Consider the following 17085-nt stretch of genomic DNA (forward strand, 5'->3'; position numbering starts at 1 on the left):
GGGCGCATGCACGAGCGCAACCTCGTCGGGGAGGCGAAAAGACCGGGCGGCATCGCTCGCGTGCGCTGCGCGGCTCCAAGTCCCCGCTCCGAGGAGGAGAAAGGCGAGGAGCGAGAAGGGGGCGGCGCGCTCGCCTCCAGGGAAGTGCCGCTGGTGGGGCAGCTGGCTTCCGGCTGAAGAAGGGGGGAGACGGAGGGGGGGGGTCGTCTCTCTCTCTGTGTATCCACCGGAGCCCAAAGTAAGAGGAAGCGGCTGGACGATAGCCGCCCGCAGCAGGAGCGCACCGCTGTCGCCCCTCTGCAGCCCAACTCTTTCCCATGCCAGCGCGCTGCTCTCCGTCCCCGCTCTCTCTTCTTCAGTGGCGATACACCGGGGTCGGGATAGCTTGCAAGTCCGGGCTCTGAGCGGGTCTGGGGTTTTTTTGCTCTTCCCCGTCCACCTCTCTCTCTCTCCCCCCTTCCCCCCTTAGCGCTTTGTTCCCAGTCGTGACCCCGGGCTTTCGGAGATTCCGCGGCCAACTGGTTTTCGCAGTCGCGCGGCGGCCGCCTGGAGAGCCCCGGGGGTGCGTCGGCGGCGCGGCCAAGCGCCCTCCCCCCACCCTAAGCCATCCCATCCCTCGCACAGGAAGCGAGAGCTTGTTTTGTCTCTGAGCTCATTAGACCTGCCCGTTGGATTTCGCCGCTGGATCGCACAGCGGGGCGCCGCTGCTGCCTCTCCTGTTTGGGGGAAGGACCGTGCGTGTGGTGGTCGCGTTGATGGGAGGACGCGCCAGGCTGAGGGGGTCGGGATCAACCTTGTCGCTAGCCCCCCCACCCCCGGAATCGGCTCAGGATTAGCCACCAGGTGGGAAGTCTGCTCTCGTCGGGGCTCTTGCCCGTGCGCTGCCCTGCACTTTGGGAGAGTTTGGCGTCCCCTGCCGAATTCACACGCGCCGCCGTTCCAGTTGCGATGCTGTTGGACTGAGATCGCCTCTTTTTGGCCGCGCGGACTGGAAAAAGAAGACAATCGGGAGTGGCGCCTCTCTCTTTCTCTCAATGAAATCGGATCGGAATAAAAAGTGACTTTCCTCCACCCAGGATTTTGGGGCAGGGAGGGGGGTTCCGCGCCCCGAAGCAGCGCGCAGAGGCAACGCGCGAGAGCCGGAGAGGGGAGCCCGGGAGGCGCGATGGCCAGGCTCCGGGGTGTCGACTTGGCGGCGGCTGCCGTGCTTTTACTTTCGCAGTGCTTGGCTGACCGGTGGCAGCTCACCCAACCCTGGACCCCGAGGCGAATGCAGGGTAAGGAGCAGAGGAGTCTGCTAGGAGATGCTCGTGGGAAGAGGGCCAAGCCTTCCTCCGGGGGCTTCCCACAATGGATCGATGTCCCCCCTTAGAGTGAATGAGAATCTGGATTATAGACATCTATGGGAGTTATAAATGCTAGGAGTTGGAGGAGTCTGAGTCGGTGCATGAAAAAAAAATCCCTACACTCAGATCTAGTTCAGTTCTCTGACCGGATGAAGCATCCCTTGCCCACAGGTGTGACTGAAGTTCTGCAGAAGTCTTCCCAGGGCAGATTTGAGGGGTCCCAGAAAGGGCAGTCAGGACACTTGTCACTTGTAAAGTTAGATTGTGATTAATAGCTGACCTGATCACGCCCTTTCCAAGCCTTGTAGGGTCCAGCATTCCTTAACTTGTGGGTGCTCTTGTGATTTTACAAAAGGTAGTGGATTCTGCCACAAAATGGCTGCCCTGGGGGCACATCTGTATTTATACAGGGGGTTGGGGAACCTACTATTTAGATGTATATGAGTGTACATTTGAAAGGCAGTCGAGTATTGGATTTTTCTGGTGCCTTATTCCATGTTAAAATTAATCAGCACATTTTTAAGATGAGAAATAGCAGATCTCAGTTTTTGAGGAGGTTGCACTTTCTGGGCAATAGTGTCGTTGCTGAAGCTTGTTAATATCTATCCAGTTGGAAAAAAGTTACAGTGGATGTCTTTAAACCATCAGTGAACATCTTCTTGAACTAGGAAGACACCCCAGTATGGTGCCTCCACTTGGCCTTCTCTGTTTCTGGTGCATTTTTTTACTGAATGATGAGATTTAATTCCAGAGTTTACATTGTGCAGTACTTTTTGATAGTCATGCCTTGTAACCAAAAGAAGTTAGACTGGATGGGTCATGGGGAGCCCCTTCCTTTTCTGTGGCTCTCATTTGATGGAGGCAGATTCTTCAGGTTCTTCCAAACTTCTGTGCTACGAAGTGCTTCCTATGCCTTTTAGTAGTGATTGGCCTGGACCTTGGTCTGCCCCAAAGCTGGTGAGGCTGGAGAAAAACACCTGTTGAATGCCTGAAACTCTTAGTGACTTAATCATAAGCAAACGGTTGACCATCTATGGAAAAGGAGATACAGATGGGGAAACCAAGAAAGAACTTCTCCCACAATTTAGTGAGAAGGCACTTCTGGTGGAAGGAAGTTCAGGGCTAAAGTCTGCTTCCTTTGCATGCTTACTCTGTTTCAGTAGCATCCTCATCTCGGAACCAGCCAAAAACGCTCAGTACAGTTTGTCCCTTATGCTTATGGATTTGTTTTCTGGCAAGGATCCTCTGCCTTTAGTAACAACATGGCAAAGGGAAGTTCCAGCAAGTGAGGTTTCTTCCCATCTGCGTGCTAGGAATATTTTACAGGTTACATTTCTGTTTGTCGTAAAACAGTACAAGAGCTTTGGTTAAAAATAGCAACAACTTGGAACCTTACTCCTTCCAAGGATCTAGAGTTTGAAATTTAAAATTTGTACACCATCCATGAGGTTTGTACACCCTTCGTTGGACATCCCTGGCTCCCTAGAAGCAGAGGCTATCCCTCACTCAGGCTGGAGATATTGAATTCTGTGAGAACCTTCTCCCCATTTCTCTTTTAAGTCTGTTTTTTTTAAATTTAGGTGCTAGACTTTTGTTCTTATTTTTGTGAAAAGGTATGTGTTATTTGCAACACAGTTAGTCCCCCTCCCTCCCTGCTTCTGTTTTTGACCAAAGTGCGAACAAGAATTTTATGGTGTAGAGTCAAGATGTAGTTGTTTACCCCCTTAGGGAATGACAGAAGGTTTCAAATTCCTTTCAGAGATAGTAATATTGTTCCTGGCCCTTTCATTTCCTGCCAGTGAGGGGTGAGGAAATGGGGAGAACAGGACTCCAGCAGACTGGATCAAAGGGAAAATAAGAAGAGTTGGTCTTTATACCTGGCTTTTCTCTACTTTAAGGAGTCTTAAAGCTGTGGATGTTCTGTCTTGGGGCTCCGGGGTAGAATGTGCTTTTCAGGACATTGTCCTCCCTTCCTCCCATGTTGGTCTGTTGCAACAAAAACAAAGATATTTACAGCACCTTAAAGGGTAACACATTTATTGTGGCATAACCTTTTAGGGACAAGAGCCCACTTCCTTAGATTCATGCAGTATTATCAGCAGTTGGGAGGCATAGGCATAGATGTTGGGGTTAAAACACAAGAGGCGCAGCACGTTTGCCACTTCCGGACAAAGTTTATCTGTATGGAAGAAGGAGAAGCATCAACATTTACAGCGGTCATATATGATGGTAATATTGTCTTCCGAACTGTGCTGTTCTAACTTAAATCCAGGAATGGGAGGGAGATCCCTGTTCTTATCTCAGACCGACATTCATTTGCTGGTAAATTCTAGCTCGGCGTTTTTGAAGTTGTTGTTTTGTTTTGACTTGTTTTGTTTTGACTAAGAATTGTAATTGTCTGAATTCATATACATTTGTGGCCATGGATTTTCTTACAGAGAGGCTAGTTGTCCATTGTAGGGACCAGAAGCAAGTGATGGCATGTGTCCTTACGGAGGATGCACAAGTGCATGGCCTTCTAATGGCCAGTGGTGCTGGCTTCTGCAGTAGTACAACTTATTGTTATCTACAGCTGTGTATGTGAATTGTCCTGTTCTCGTCTACAAAAATGTTACTGCTTGCTGACAGTCTGTATATGTTGACCTGTGTAGGGTTCACACTCTGAACCCTAAGGGCTTCCAGTGCAATCCTAAGCAGAGTTACATTTTCCTAGACAGTTGACTTCAGTGCTAATTTGGTTGTATAATATTATATTTGGCTTCCACAATTCACACTAATGTAGTATCCATCCTTGTTTTGACTAGAAGTCCAAAAGGACAGCTAAAGGGAGGCAGAAATGAATTCTCCTGCAAGTGTTGTTTTGTGCGCAGCTTCAAGCAAGTTGCCCTAAAGAAGATTTTCTGTTTGCTCATCTTAGGAGCAAACCTTCTTCAAGCTAATATTTGCCAGAAGACAATTTGCTAAAGAGCCAGAGAATGGATGGGGAGGCACAGGTGCTGCTCTGAGCTCCTGATAAAATTGGGAAAATGAAATGGATTGAATAAATTAGAGCAATGGAATAAATTGCCTATGGAAATCCGAGAATATTCTTAGAAATTTTCAATTAGATGGTAGAAAAGTCTGAGATACACACAGGTAATGAAATACTGTCTTTTACTCTCTCTCACTCTGTGTGTGTGTGTGTGTGTGTGTGTGTGTGTGTGTGTGTGGTGGATGATTTTGATGCTGTGTACTGATCCATGACCGACTTCATGCTTAAGACTTCTAAGAATGTCCTCATCTCTGTGCCCATTTTTGAACCTGTTTTATTTATATAAATAGCTATACCTCATTTTCCTTCCTCTTTGGGAAATGGACAAGTAATCCACTTCGGATTACCACATCATTCTCCTGTTTTCCATTTTATCCTTGAACAATATCCCTGTGAAGTCGCTCAGGCTGAGAGAAAGTGACTTACCCAAGATCACGCAGTGTGCTTCTAGGACAGAGCAGAAATTTGAGCCAAGATCTCCCAGGTCCTAGTTTAGCACTAACCACTATACCTTTTTGGTTCTCCTTCATCCAGTATCTTCCTCTGGTGTCCATAGTGATACAACATTTTTGTGCATTTTTGTGCTGCACTTTCTCCAAGGAGTTCAGGTTGGCATACATGGTTCACAATTCCTCCATGTTATTCTTACAACAATCCTGTGTGGTAGGCTTGAACTAAGGTAAAAGAACAGGCACACGTTACACTAGTGAATTTTAAGGCAAAGAGACAGGTGTAAAGCTGGGTCTCTCTTGTCTGCATCCAGCACCCCACCCCACTACATCATACTGGCTGTCTTTCATTCATGCCTGTTTCCCTTCAAGCAGCATATTGAGGAATCAGCTGAAAATACATCCGCTTATGTGTCCTGGTGCCTAGGGCTTCCTGGGATTGTGAGGATAATGACTGAGGCTGAGCACCTATAATCACCGTGTGGGAACTGCAGCTGCTCCCTTTGTAAAATCAGGGCCTTGGCCACAAGAGCACCCAACGGCACCGAGGGTGCAGCTAACAGTGCAGTCCTGTACAGGGCAGCTGCTCTGGTTAGGTTTGTACGGTGAGTCAGTTGCAAGGAATTTGCACACTTGCCTGCAAAATTTTCTGCAATTAGTGGAATGGAATTTTCGTCTCAAACGGAAGCTCTTGTGAGTTCCAATGCAGAGCATCCACAGATCATCCTTGAGGCAGGGCAGGCACCCTTCCCTGATATACTTTTAAAAGGCTGCATTAGGAAAAGTTAGCTGGGTAATGGGTAGAGGGTGTCATTGGAAAAAAATAACAGATTGGCACTTTTGTCTGAAACTTTCACTTTGATGCTCCAGTGGTGCCAATGTTATGTCACATTCTGTAGCTGGCTGTACGCCTGTTCTAAATGATGCATGGGGGATTTTGGATATGATGCTGGGTGAGCAGGAAGATTGTGCTTGTATGGCAGTAATTGAAACCAGGTCTCAGGTATTACTCACGCACTGTTGGCCTGCTGTGAACACAGTGCCAGTCCCCTCGATAAGGTCTGTGGTACATTAACGTTGCATGCAAAGGCAAGACCACCTGGTTGAACCAAGACAAGCACATGGGTGAATTCCCAATACTGGCCTGGCATCACATTTAAATCAGTGCTGGCTTGTGGATATGGTCATGGAAACTGTTGCTTTTCTCATTTATGGAACACTGATCATAGCCTTAATGGAAAACAGATAGTTCCACTGATGTCAGTTTCCCCAGCTTTTAATGAATTAACCTCAGTATTTATCCTGTGAGCTAAAGAGCAACATGGCATTCACTTGGGTTTATGCAGAAGCCTTACCAAGTGAACAGACTGATCATGCAGATAGAGATGAAAAATCACTGCGGTGCTCTGCTACACCACACAAGAAGGCAAGACTACCTCAGACATAGAATCATAGAGTTGGACAGAACCATACAGGCCAGCTAGTCTCACCCCTTGTTCAATGCAGGATCATATCTATAAGAGGATATGGAAAGAAGAGAGTCTACAAATGTAGTTTAGGGATTGTTAAATTATTTTGCGTGCAGATGTGCGGAGTCCGCTTCCCTCATTAACCACACGTATACACTTATATTCGTTCGAACAGAAATGGCCGCAGCCTGGTTTATTAACAATAACACATAACTCTTTTTGGAAGCTGGGCGAGCATACCAGGGCACATCCTGGCCACCAGGCAGTGCACCGCTGAACCTGGTCAAGGTCAGCTAAACAGCTGACCCCTGGCCCTTCAGGCAGCGCACCGCTGAGCCCGGCATCATCCCCCCATGGGGATCAGGACAGGAGGTTACTAGATGCCACTTGGGCATTTGTGACACCCCCTCCTGCCGGGGTAGCGAGCTTGAGACAGGGGTTCCAGGCCTGCACCCTCAAGCCCTCCACTACCCCATGCATGCAAGCCTGCCTCTCCCAAAGGATGTGCCCCTATGCCCTGAAAAACCACCCAGACTGCGACAAATGTCTAACAATAAATAACATTCAACAAAACAACAGCCCAAAACATAGGGAGGGAGGGTGGGTTCCACTTTCAGGCAGCCTTGGGAGGAGGCTGGGCTGAGCCGGGCGATGGCTTAAATAGCCTGCCCGGCTCCCTCGTCACGTGACGGTTCCCCCGTCACTTGACCATCCAATCAGTAGAGCAGGGAAGGCGAGCCGACCGCTCCCTCCTTCCCTGCCGCAACGGCGCCCTGGGTGAGTCTTGGGTGCGCTTTTTATTATTAACTTATTTATATCCCCTCCTCTCCCTGCTATGGTTGGCTCAGATCATAAAATGTACATTCTAAAATGTAAACATATACAATAATAAACAAAATAAATATGATACGCTCTAAAATGACCATACATGGTGCATAATGAAATCATGGTGGAACTTCTGGATCTCAAAACCCATCCTAAAACCCACAAAACAACAGAGGGGAGGGACCAAAAGGAGGGAAAGAAAAAGGAGGCCAACAATGATGGAACTGTGATGAGTTGATGGGAACTGTAGGGGTTGATGGGAACTGTAGTCCATAACATCTGGAGGGTCACAAGTTTGACACCTATGAGTTAGTGCAGTGGTGGCAAACTTTTGGCACTCCAGATGCTATGGACTACAATTCCCATCAGCCCCTGATGGGAATTGTAGTCCATAACATCTGGAATGCCAAAGGTTCGCCACCACAGAGTTAGTGTATCACTTCAGTGGGGAGACCAGGCTGCCATGAAGTTTGGGTTACTCTGTCTTCACTGTCTTACTATTATCCTAAACTTTCTTTGCATCAATCCTATAAAGTAAACTGAAGAGTGGAGAAGCACAGTTGCAGTCCCAATCGTATTTTCCCCTTTGAGAGCTGTTGTGATGGAGTGGCCAAGGGTCTTGGGCTAGTTAGTATCTGCAATACTGAGGAAGCTTACTAGCTGACCTTAGCCCAGTCACTCACTCAGGGAGTAGATTGGATGGATCTTAAGACTCTTTAAGATCCAGGGTGTTTGTTGTTTGTTGTGAGGGGGGAAGGGAAAGGAGATTGTAAGCCCCTTTGAGTCTCCTATAGGACAGAAAAGGGGGATATAAATCCAAACTGTTCTTCTTCTTCTTCTTGTCTACTAAGTCCCCTTTCAAAAGAAAGAGTGAGTTCCTCTGAAGAGGAATGACGTTTTCTGATGGAGAAACATCTTACTTTGTTGACAGAGGCCTTTGTCTGTTGGAAAAGGTCATAGGACTCAACCACTTGAATAAAATGGAACTTAATTCTGAGTAGACCCATTTAGGATTACTACTCTATATCCTGTCCTGAGCTGCTTGGAAGAAAGGAAGGATAAAAAAAGCAATAGGTAGATTAAGTTAGTGGGGAAATTGTGTAATAGTGTCATGTTGCTGTCATTGCCAAGTTATGTTGTGGCTGTCATCAACTGGTAACCTTTTGTACTTGCTTTCTCTCTGCTATAATTTATGAAAATTTTATAATAGCTGACCAGTGGGAGCCAGTAAGACAATACATATGGAATACATCTGATGGGATCATTTAGCCCAATATCTCATTACGCTTAATAATGCCTGCCACTACAATGGCACATACTGTCTTGGTAAAGGAGATGACCTTTATTCATTAATGTGTGGGTTGATTTCTTCATGCTACAGCCTTAATAGGTTGCAGCAATATTTAAGCTCTAATAGCTTGGCGCATGAGGTAGAATCCTCGTCCCACCGAAGTCAGTAGTAAATCTCCTGTATTGTCGAAGACTTTCACGGCCGGAATCACTGGGGTGCTGTGTGGTTTCTGGGCTGTATGGCCAAGATGCCAGCCACAGATGCAGGCGAAACGTCAGGAAAGAATGCTGCTAGAACATGGCCATACAGCCCGGAAACCACACAGCACCCCAGTAAATCTCCTGTTTGTTGCATTAGAATGGGTTTGCCAGTCTGTTACATCTCTTTTTTAAATAACTGTTGATTCTAATTCATTGTTGAAAATTGTCATTGCGATGCCATAACACCTGTACTGCAGATAGGTGTGCTAGCAGCAGGGGTTTAAGGGAATCAAGGGAGATAATATCCAAAGCAAAGCGAAACAGATAATAAAATACAGTCTAAAATTGCAGCATGCATGTCTGTTTGTTTGTTTGTTTGTTTGTTACATTTATATACCACCCTCCCCCGATTTGGATATGTGTGGGTTCAAATGAGTGTGGAGGACCATGGGTCAGTCCTTGAGCACATTTTTGTACGTAGAAAGTCCCACGTTCTGTCATTATCATCTCCAGTTAAAAGAATCTCAAAAGTTGTAGAGCTGTGAAGGATCTCTGCCTAAAATCTTGGACAGATGTTGCGGATTAAGGTTCACTGTTCTGGGCAAGATACATCAATGATGTGACTCAACAGAATGCTCAATACTCGATGCCAATTTCTGTGGATGTGATATGTACGTTGTGTTTCAGTCCAGTCTAGAGTTAGGAATATGCATGAATCCATTAATTAATGGGTTGAAGTGTTGCTTATCTGTTAATGATTGTGAACCCTGAGACTAGTCTTCTCACATCAGCATAGACTCAATTTGTATTTTAACGCTATTGATTAAACTTATAACTTGCAATTTGTGAATTTTAGACTAATAGAGAACTATTTTTTCTAGTACTGATTTTAACAATATTTGTATTTTAACATCAAACAGTGTACTATGTATTTGTAGATGCTGGTCTCTGACTAAGTCAAAATAAAAAAATAGACTCAATTGTAGGGTACTTGCTATGGGCATGGAGTTGGACATGTGGTATCAAAGTACACAGCATATTTTGATGAAAAGGGTCAGTGTTGTCAGTCTGAGAAGGGAAAAAAACCTAATAGAAATTGGATGATATTGGAGGATGGTATTGGAGGAACATATTACCAGTCAGTAGCAACTGATGCCACTGAATCCTGAAGGGTAAATTGCCAAATCCTGGCTTCCATGTAATGCTGTGAGTATGCTCAAACCATTGGGTTACCTACTGTGATGACATTAAACATTCACAAACATTCTCAAGTGTAGCAATATCAGAATCCAAGGAGTAGAAACTGAAGAGGTTGTGGTTGAAGGTTGGTGAGGGTAAGGATTTTGATGTGTCTTCTGTTTCCTAAGAATTGTATATCATCTTTTGGTGCATGAGATCACAACGGGGGGAAAGAGTGCCTCTGTTTACCCTGTCTTTGTACCCTGTCTTTCTCCCCAAAAGTGGCTTATGTCATTCTCATCTCCATTTTATCCTCACAACAACCCTATGAAGTAGGTTAGCCCAAGCTGTGTGGCAGATACCCAGCAGGCTTCCATGGCAGAATGGGGATTCAAATCTTTGTCTCCTAGATCCTACTGTGATACTGTAACCATTGCACCACACCAGCTATCAAGCAAAGGGATACATGGACAAAGAGGGGGAGATTAAATTCATGGTGGAATTGGTATGGACATGGGAAAAAAATTTAAGTTGCTCCGTAAGCAACATGCATCCATCTGCATGGTCATTAAAATGGAAGGAAGACACTATGAAACTTAAGCCTAGATCCAGCCTGGAGATGTAGGTGCTCAAGTAAAACTGCTTGGTTAGATGGACCTATCTTTGTCGGACTGTGTCCCTAAAGGGGTTCCTGCTGCCCATTATTAAGACAGGCAAGTGAGGAACCAAACAGACTTAAGGGAAAGTGATACTTTCACTCTGTTTCAAATTGCACCAGCAAGTTTTCAAATGCATGTTTCCTTTTCCAAATGTATATTTTGTACTCTGTGGGAGTGGCATGGCAAGAAGTGCCATATGGAAAGGGCTGTCTTATTTTTTTTCTCTCCTTTTTGTGTTTCTACTCTGAATCCCTCTCCTTTTCAAAGCATCTTTTTTAAAAGCGGTGGGAAGAGTATTAATTAGCATAAAACATATTAGCATGTTACATATTACCATGACATGACTGTGCTTTTGTATAACTGCTTTGTCCACTGTTTAAAGTTTCTTCCTTTATATTTTTGAGATTGAACTCGCATGTCACTGTGGATTTAACTGTGAATTTTGCCTATCAAAAGCAGTGAAGAAATGCAATAGTCTGAGTTTGGAGCACTTGAACTGTTTGTACTGCTATCTCATGTCCACTAGAGGGCAGAACTATTGCCTCAGCTACTGTTTTTGGGCACTGATTCTATTCTATATCATCTGAGGCTGTTTCCCTTTGTGCATTTGAGCTTCAACCTGCTCATCCAGCTTCTTGTTTTTTTTCAGCCTTATATGAAAAGCCGTCTAAGAGAATATGCTTAGCACAGACGGTGTGTCCAGGTCCTCTGCGTGAAATGAAATGCACAGGAGTTGGTCCAGGATGTTGGGTGACCGAGAGGTATCCCCATGCCTGGTTTGCATTTGTCAGACTAAACACTGAGCAGATTAAACTAGCGGAAATGAATATTTGTTTGAAAAGCCACTTGGTGATGAATTGTGCTTCCTAGTTGTTTTGAATGAAGGCTTATGAAATACTGAAGTGTTTCCAGAAATGAAAGACTCAAGATTCTTCTGATTGTGTTATGTGTTTCTGTTCAGAAAATTAGACAAATGTTTTCTATAAATGTTTTCTACCACACATGTGTGCCAGAACTATGTTGTAACTTACATGTGCTACATTAACAGTTGTTTTGAAAAGTGCTGTTTCAAGAGCGATCCGAATAATTTTGCTATGAAACTATGACAGATTTTAATAACCCACCAACATTCATGTCACGGCTAAAGATATTTAACTTCTTGCAGTCGCCGTTTAGGGTCAAGAATGCTTGGAGTTTGGAAACTTTTTGTTAAAACTATCTAAAGGAGGAAAATATTCAGAAATTCTAATCCTTTTATTTCTAGTGTTCGCATTGTTTGAGTTGGTTTGATATGTAGACTGAAGTTGGAATGTTATTCCAAAACTCTAAACATACCCTGTTTCCCCTAATATAAGACATCCCCGAAAAATAAGACATAGTAGAGGTTTTGCTGAAGTGCGAAATATAAGGCATCCCCCGAAAGTAAGACATAGCAAAGTTTTTGTTTGGAAGCATGCCCGACGAACAGAACACAGAAAAATAAGAAATCCCCTGAAAATAAGACATAGCGCATCTTTGGGAGCAAAAATTAATATAAGACACTGTCTTATATTCGGGGAAACACGGTAGGTGTGGATCCACAAGAATATATCTGAGAATGGGAGGATTTCTGCCCAAAGTATGATTTTCTTGCTTCCTCCTTTCTGGTGAAGCTCAAAGTGCCACCCAAAATGCTACTCCTGGGGAACAGGGGAGTCCTAGGGGTAGTATTTCAGAGGACATTTTGGGTGTGGTGGGGGGGTCGGGAAAGTGAGAACATCACATTCTGTGGCCAGAAATCCTTCCATCCACAAAAATGTTCAAGTGGACCCAATACGTAGACCAAAACAGTGGCAACTAAATTCCATATTCTCAGAAACTGCTTTGTTGTCTACACAGAGGGACTTGGGTAAGAGGCAGATTTTGTCACACAAACTGCCTCTCTTGTGAATGGTTATAGCTTAGCAGTTCTGATACCAATGTAGCCTTAAGAATTTTGCTTAAGTATGCATTCATCTATGCGTTATGAGCTCTGTCTAATTTTTACAGGGATATTTTTTAAATAATGTGAACGTGGCACATCTCTATTTTCTTGCCATTTGAAAACAGTTTTCTTTTCCTTAAAACAAAACTTTCTCATTCTTTTCATATACTTCGATTTACAGTTTGTAGTTGTGCCAAGACCAAAATCTTCCAAATTTTCACTTTAGAGAAGTGAATGTAAATACCATTCCTGGAATGTATCACCTAGATTGATTTAATATTGCTTTCCAATTAGCTGTTTCATTGTTTTCACAAAATGTGTGATTTAAAAATATTATTATCATTTATTAGATGCTGTAGTTGAATTTAGGCAGATGGAAACTTGTATTTTGGATGTGTGGTTTGTATGCATGCATTACATGCACATGTGTGTAGTACATAGGTGTATTAAATACACATACCCTTGTATTTCTCTGGAAAGTATAAAAATGGTTTCCCAAGCCATAAGCATATGTACAGCATTATATTTAACCTTGGAAATACGTGTTTGTATATTGGTACTGAGAAATATGGGATTCATTCTCCACTTAATAACAATTGCCAGTGAAATTTGCTGTGACTTCATACCAGGTTAATTGTGTGCAGGGCGTAAGTATTGTCACTGATGCAGGGGAATTGCCTTGTTGGAGTCATGGGCTGAATGTCTTCGTAAACATTCATGTCGCTTTGCCCTTCTTGCTTTGCTTTCCATTGCTCATTCAGCTGTATATGTAACTTCAATTTAAATATATACCTTGGCTCTGCTTAGCATTCAGTACTCTAACTTGGATGCTAATGAAATCATGTGCTATACTCTTCTGGAGATGCTCAGACATCTGTTTCCCTGTTTCTAGGTATTACATTGCAATGTAACCTCTGCTAATTACTGCTTCTAGCCTTAGTTACAATTGATCTTTACTCAGTACAGGATTCGGTCCGCTGATTTCTGTGTGTGTGTTAAATGCCATCAAGTTGCTACTGACTCATGGTGACTCAATGAATCAATGTCCTATCATTAACAGCCTTGTTTAGGTTTTGCACATTGAGGGCTGTGGTCTAGTTTATAGAGTCAATCCATTTCATGTTGGGTCTTCTTCTTTTCCTGCTGTCTTCAATCATTCTTTTCCAGTATCTCTTGTCTTCCTGTTATGGCCGTTTATGCACGAAACATTTCCTGTATAATGGGGGCAAATGTCTGTCGCAGCAAGATAACTTGTAAGAATATATTTCCTCCAGCCCCACTTTTACTTTCTAGTCTCCCTGCGGCAAGTGTGACCACTTGTAGCACAAATTTAATTTTGCTTTGCCACCAGAACGGGGAGATTTTTCAGTGAGCACAGTTTTGCCCTGAATTTCTTCCTCCACCAGCATGCCTATCTCTACCCTCCCCACTCCTTGCACTGCCATCAATGTTTCCCCCTTGCCCCATTCCATGATTTCTTGGCTACAGTCTCCTTTTTAGTTGAAGATGGAGCCAAGGAATAGGAAGTCTTCAACAATTTCAATTTCCTTATTGTCTACTCTAAAACTGACCAATTCTCCAGCAGTCATTACTTTTTCTTCTTGATATTCAACTGATGTCTGCTTTGGCACTTTCTTCTTTAACTTTCAGCAGTAGTCATTTCAAGTCTTCACTGTTTTCTGACAGTAATGTAGTATCATGGGCATAAGTCAAATTTTTAATGTTCCTCCCCACAATTTTCACTCCACATTCATCTAAATCTAATTCAACTTTCCTTATATCTCCTGCATACAGGTTGAAGAGACAAAGAGATTAAATACATCATTGTCTAACACCTTTGCCAATTGGAAACCATTTTGTTTTTCCATATTCTATTGTAACAGTAGCCTCTTCTCCGGAGTACAGGTTGCACATCAAAACAGTCAGATGCTGTGGCACCCCTATTTCCTTTAAAACCAGTCATAGCTTTTCATGATCCACAGAGTCAAAAGCTTTCCTGCAGTCTATGAAAAAAAACCCCAGATTTTCTTTTTAAATTCTCTCCTATGCTTCAGTTATTCACAATAAATGCTTCAGTTATTCACAATAAATTCACAATAAATGCTTCAGTTATTCACAATAAATTCACAATAAATGCTTCAGTTATTCACAATAAATTCACAATATGATCTCTAGTCCTTTTCCTTTTCTAAATCCAGCTTGAACATCAGGCATTTCTCATTCCATACATGGTAACAGTCTTTGTTGTTTTTGAGCATCACTTTACTTGCATGAGAAATTACTGCAATGGGCTGTTTCCAGTCTGTGGGACATTGTTTTGTTTCCCATATTTGTTGGCATGTTCATGTCAAGATTTTGATGGACTCAATTTCTGTGGCTTGGAGAAGCTCTATTGCTATCCCATCTGCTCTTGGTGATTTGTTTCCCTCAATTGCTCTTACTGCAGCTTTCATTTCACTTTCAAATATTGTAGGTTCTTCTTCAAAAGATTCTTGTTGGAAGGAATCTGTCATCCTTTCATTTCTTTTGTATAATTCTTCAGTGTATTATTCCTACCTTTTTCTTGTTAATGTGTTTTCATGTTGCTCTTTCAACATGCCTTATTTCCATTTCCCTTTCATTTCTTGGATCTTGTGGGATAGATCTCTCTTTTTTCTTTGTTGTTCTTGTCTATTTCTTTTCACTTGTTATTATAGTAGTTCTCTTTGTCTCTGCATTCAAGTTGCTGGAATGCTAAATTTAGATTTTGGTTCTATTTCTGTCACCTTTTATTTTTGCATTCCACCTATATCTAGCAATGTTAAGGTTTTTCTCAGTCATTCATCAAGGATTTTCATTTCTTTTGGCTACAGGAACATTCTTTTCTGATGTTATTTCTGGTTTCAACCCATAATTCTTTTTCTGGTCCATGGTCACTTCACTTAGTAATGCAAATCTGTTCTTTACGTGGTCTTTAAACTCTTCAGGAATATTGCTTAGATTGTATTTTGACACTATAAATATTCTGGTGTTTTTCTTCAGCTTTAATTTTCAATATTAATAATTCATAGTCTGTACCAGAGTCAGTTCCTGATCTTGTTTTAGCAGAATAGAGCTTTTCCATCTTCTGCTTCCAATTATGTAATCTATTTGATTTCTGTACTGGCCATCTGGTGCTGTCGTTGTATACAGTCCTCTGTTTGGTTGCCTGAAACATGTGTTTAAACAAAATTCTGTGAGTTGCTCTCCTACTTCATTTCATGTTCTTCACCCAAATCTGCTAACAATATTTGATGCTGCTTTGTTCCCTTCTTTTGTGTTCCATTCACCTATGATTATCTGCACATTTACTTAGGTGTGTGATCAGTTTCTTCCTGGACACTTGCATTAAAACTTTCAATTCATCTTCATCTTTATCAGCATTTGCTGTTGAGGCATAAACATGAATGATGGTGATGGTGATGGGCTTTCCTTGAAGTTTGATTGATGTTATTGGGTCAGACTTGCATTATAGCTCCTGACTGCCTTGCTACATCTTGCTTCATTATTAAAACACCAGTTTTAGTTTTTGTCATTCCCTGAGTAAAACACTTTAGTTTAGTCACTCGAAGTGTTGAAGTGGAAATTCTCCATTTCTTGTTTACCATTTCAAGCTTGCCTTGATTAATCCTTCTCATTTTCCTATTATATGTGTTGAACAGCTTTGGACTTTCCTTTTGCATTAATTCATGTCAACAAGTGATCATCCTTTCGGCTTTAGTCCAGTCACATCATTAAGCATAGTGTTAGTTGTACTGTCCTCCATTCTTTTCCAAAAGCTGATTGAGTGTGTTAGCAGATGGGGGGAGTAGCCAAGATGGTAATAAACTAGCTGTTCATAAAGTAAGCTCTTGAGTTTGACTGGTCTGGTTCCCTTTGATTGAAATCTCCAGAAATTTAAAAATGTCATCCAGAGGCAAGAAATGAACCTGGACCAGCCCCAGCAATGATACTGAGGAGTTTTCCTCACAGCCAATATATCCTGGGGGAAAACCAGGATCACACATACTGGGATGTTTCTATCTCAGTTTTTCCCTCTGCACGGCAGCCTGTCTGCGTCTTCAGGCTGACAGGAAGAACTCCAGGTGATTATGCATGGCCTCCGGTTAACTTTCATTTTCCTCACCAATGTTGCCACGCATGTGCAAACTGTCCCATTTTTCTGATGTTCTGATTGGCTGCAGGCAGCGAGGTGGGAAAAAGAAACTTTTCCGTCTCCAATGGTGTTTGCATGGGAGCAGGAGTGGCGCAGTTTTTAAAAAAGAACTGCCAATTTTATCATTTTTTGAAAGGCATTGGATAAGGGAAATCTTGTGGGACAGGCCCAAGATAGACCTGGAAGCCATGCGGAAGGCATGGCCGAACCGGGATGTTTCAACTCCTTATCCAAGAATATATTGACCATGGGAAAAATGCCTGAGATACATAAATTCAGCAAAGCATAAAAGCAGTTGTGGATTGATTCCTTTCTTTCTACCATGGAGACAACACAAAATGTGTGTAATGGTCCTACAGCCTCTAGATCCTCCCTTCCCCCCAAAGAAAAAGACATCACAGAGGCCAGTAACAAGACAGGACCCCCTCTTGACCCTTCAGTGCTCCAGTCCAAGTCACTTCCTGATGCAGGGAGGTGATAACCCCGTGGTGATAACCCT

The 17085-nt window shown here is 43.1% G+C and overlaps 1 protein-coding gene across 2 annotated transcripts in view; it reads left to right on the plus strand.

Annotated features, from left to right (window-relative positions):
• The first annotated feature begins 388 nt into the window (after positions 1–388).
• The window catches only part of PLXDC2 (plexin domain containing 2), a 247278-nt gene continuing 230581 nt past the window's right edge, over positions 389–17085 (plus strand). The window contains exon 1 of one of the 2 annotated variants that reach the window (XM_048510913.1): positions 389–1277. In XM_048510913.1, the coding sequence (XP_048366870.1) occupies positions 1166–1277 (112 nt within the window). In that variant the 5' untranslated portion in view covers positions 389–1165. The remainder of the gene's footprint in view (positions 1278–17085) is intronic. The other variant, XM_048510914.1, reaches the window with a different exon arrangement.

The sequence above is a fragment of the Sphaerodactylus townsendi genome, linkage group LG11, assembly GCF_021028975.2.
Source record: "Sphaerodactylus townsendi isolate TG3544 linkage group LG11, MPM_Stown_v2.3, whole genome shotgun sequence".
Lineage (NCBI taxonomy): Eukaryota > Metazoa > Chordata > Lepidosauria > Squamata > Sphaerodactylidae > Sphaerodactylus > Sphaerodactylus townsendi.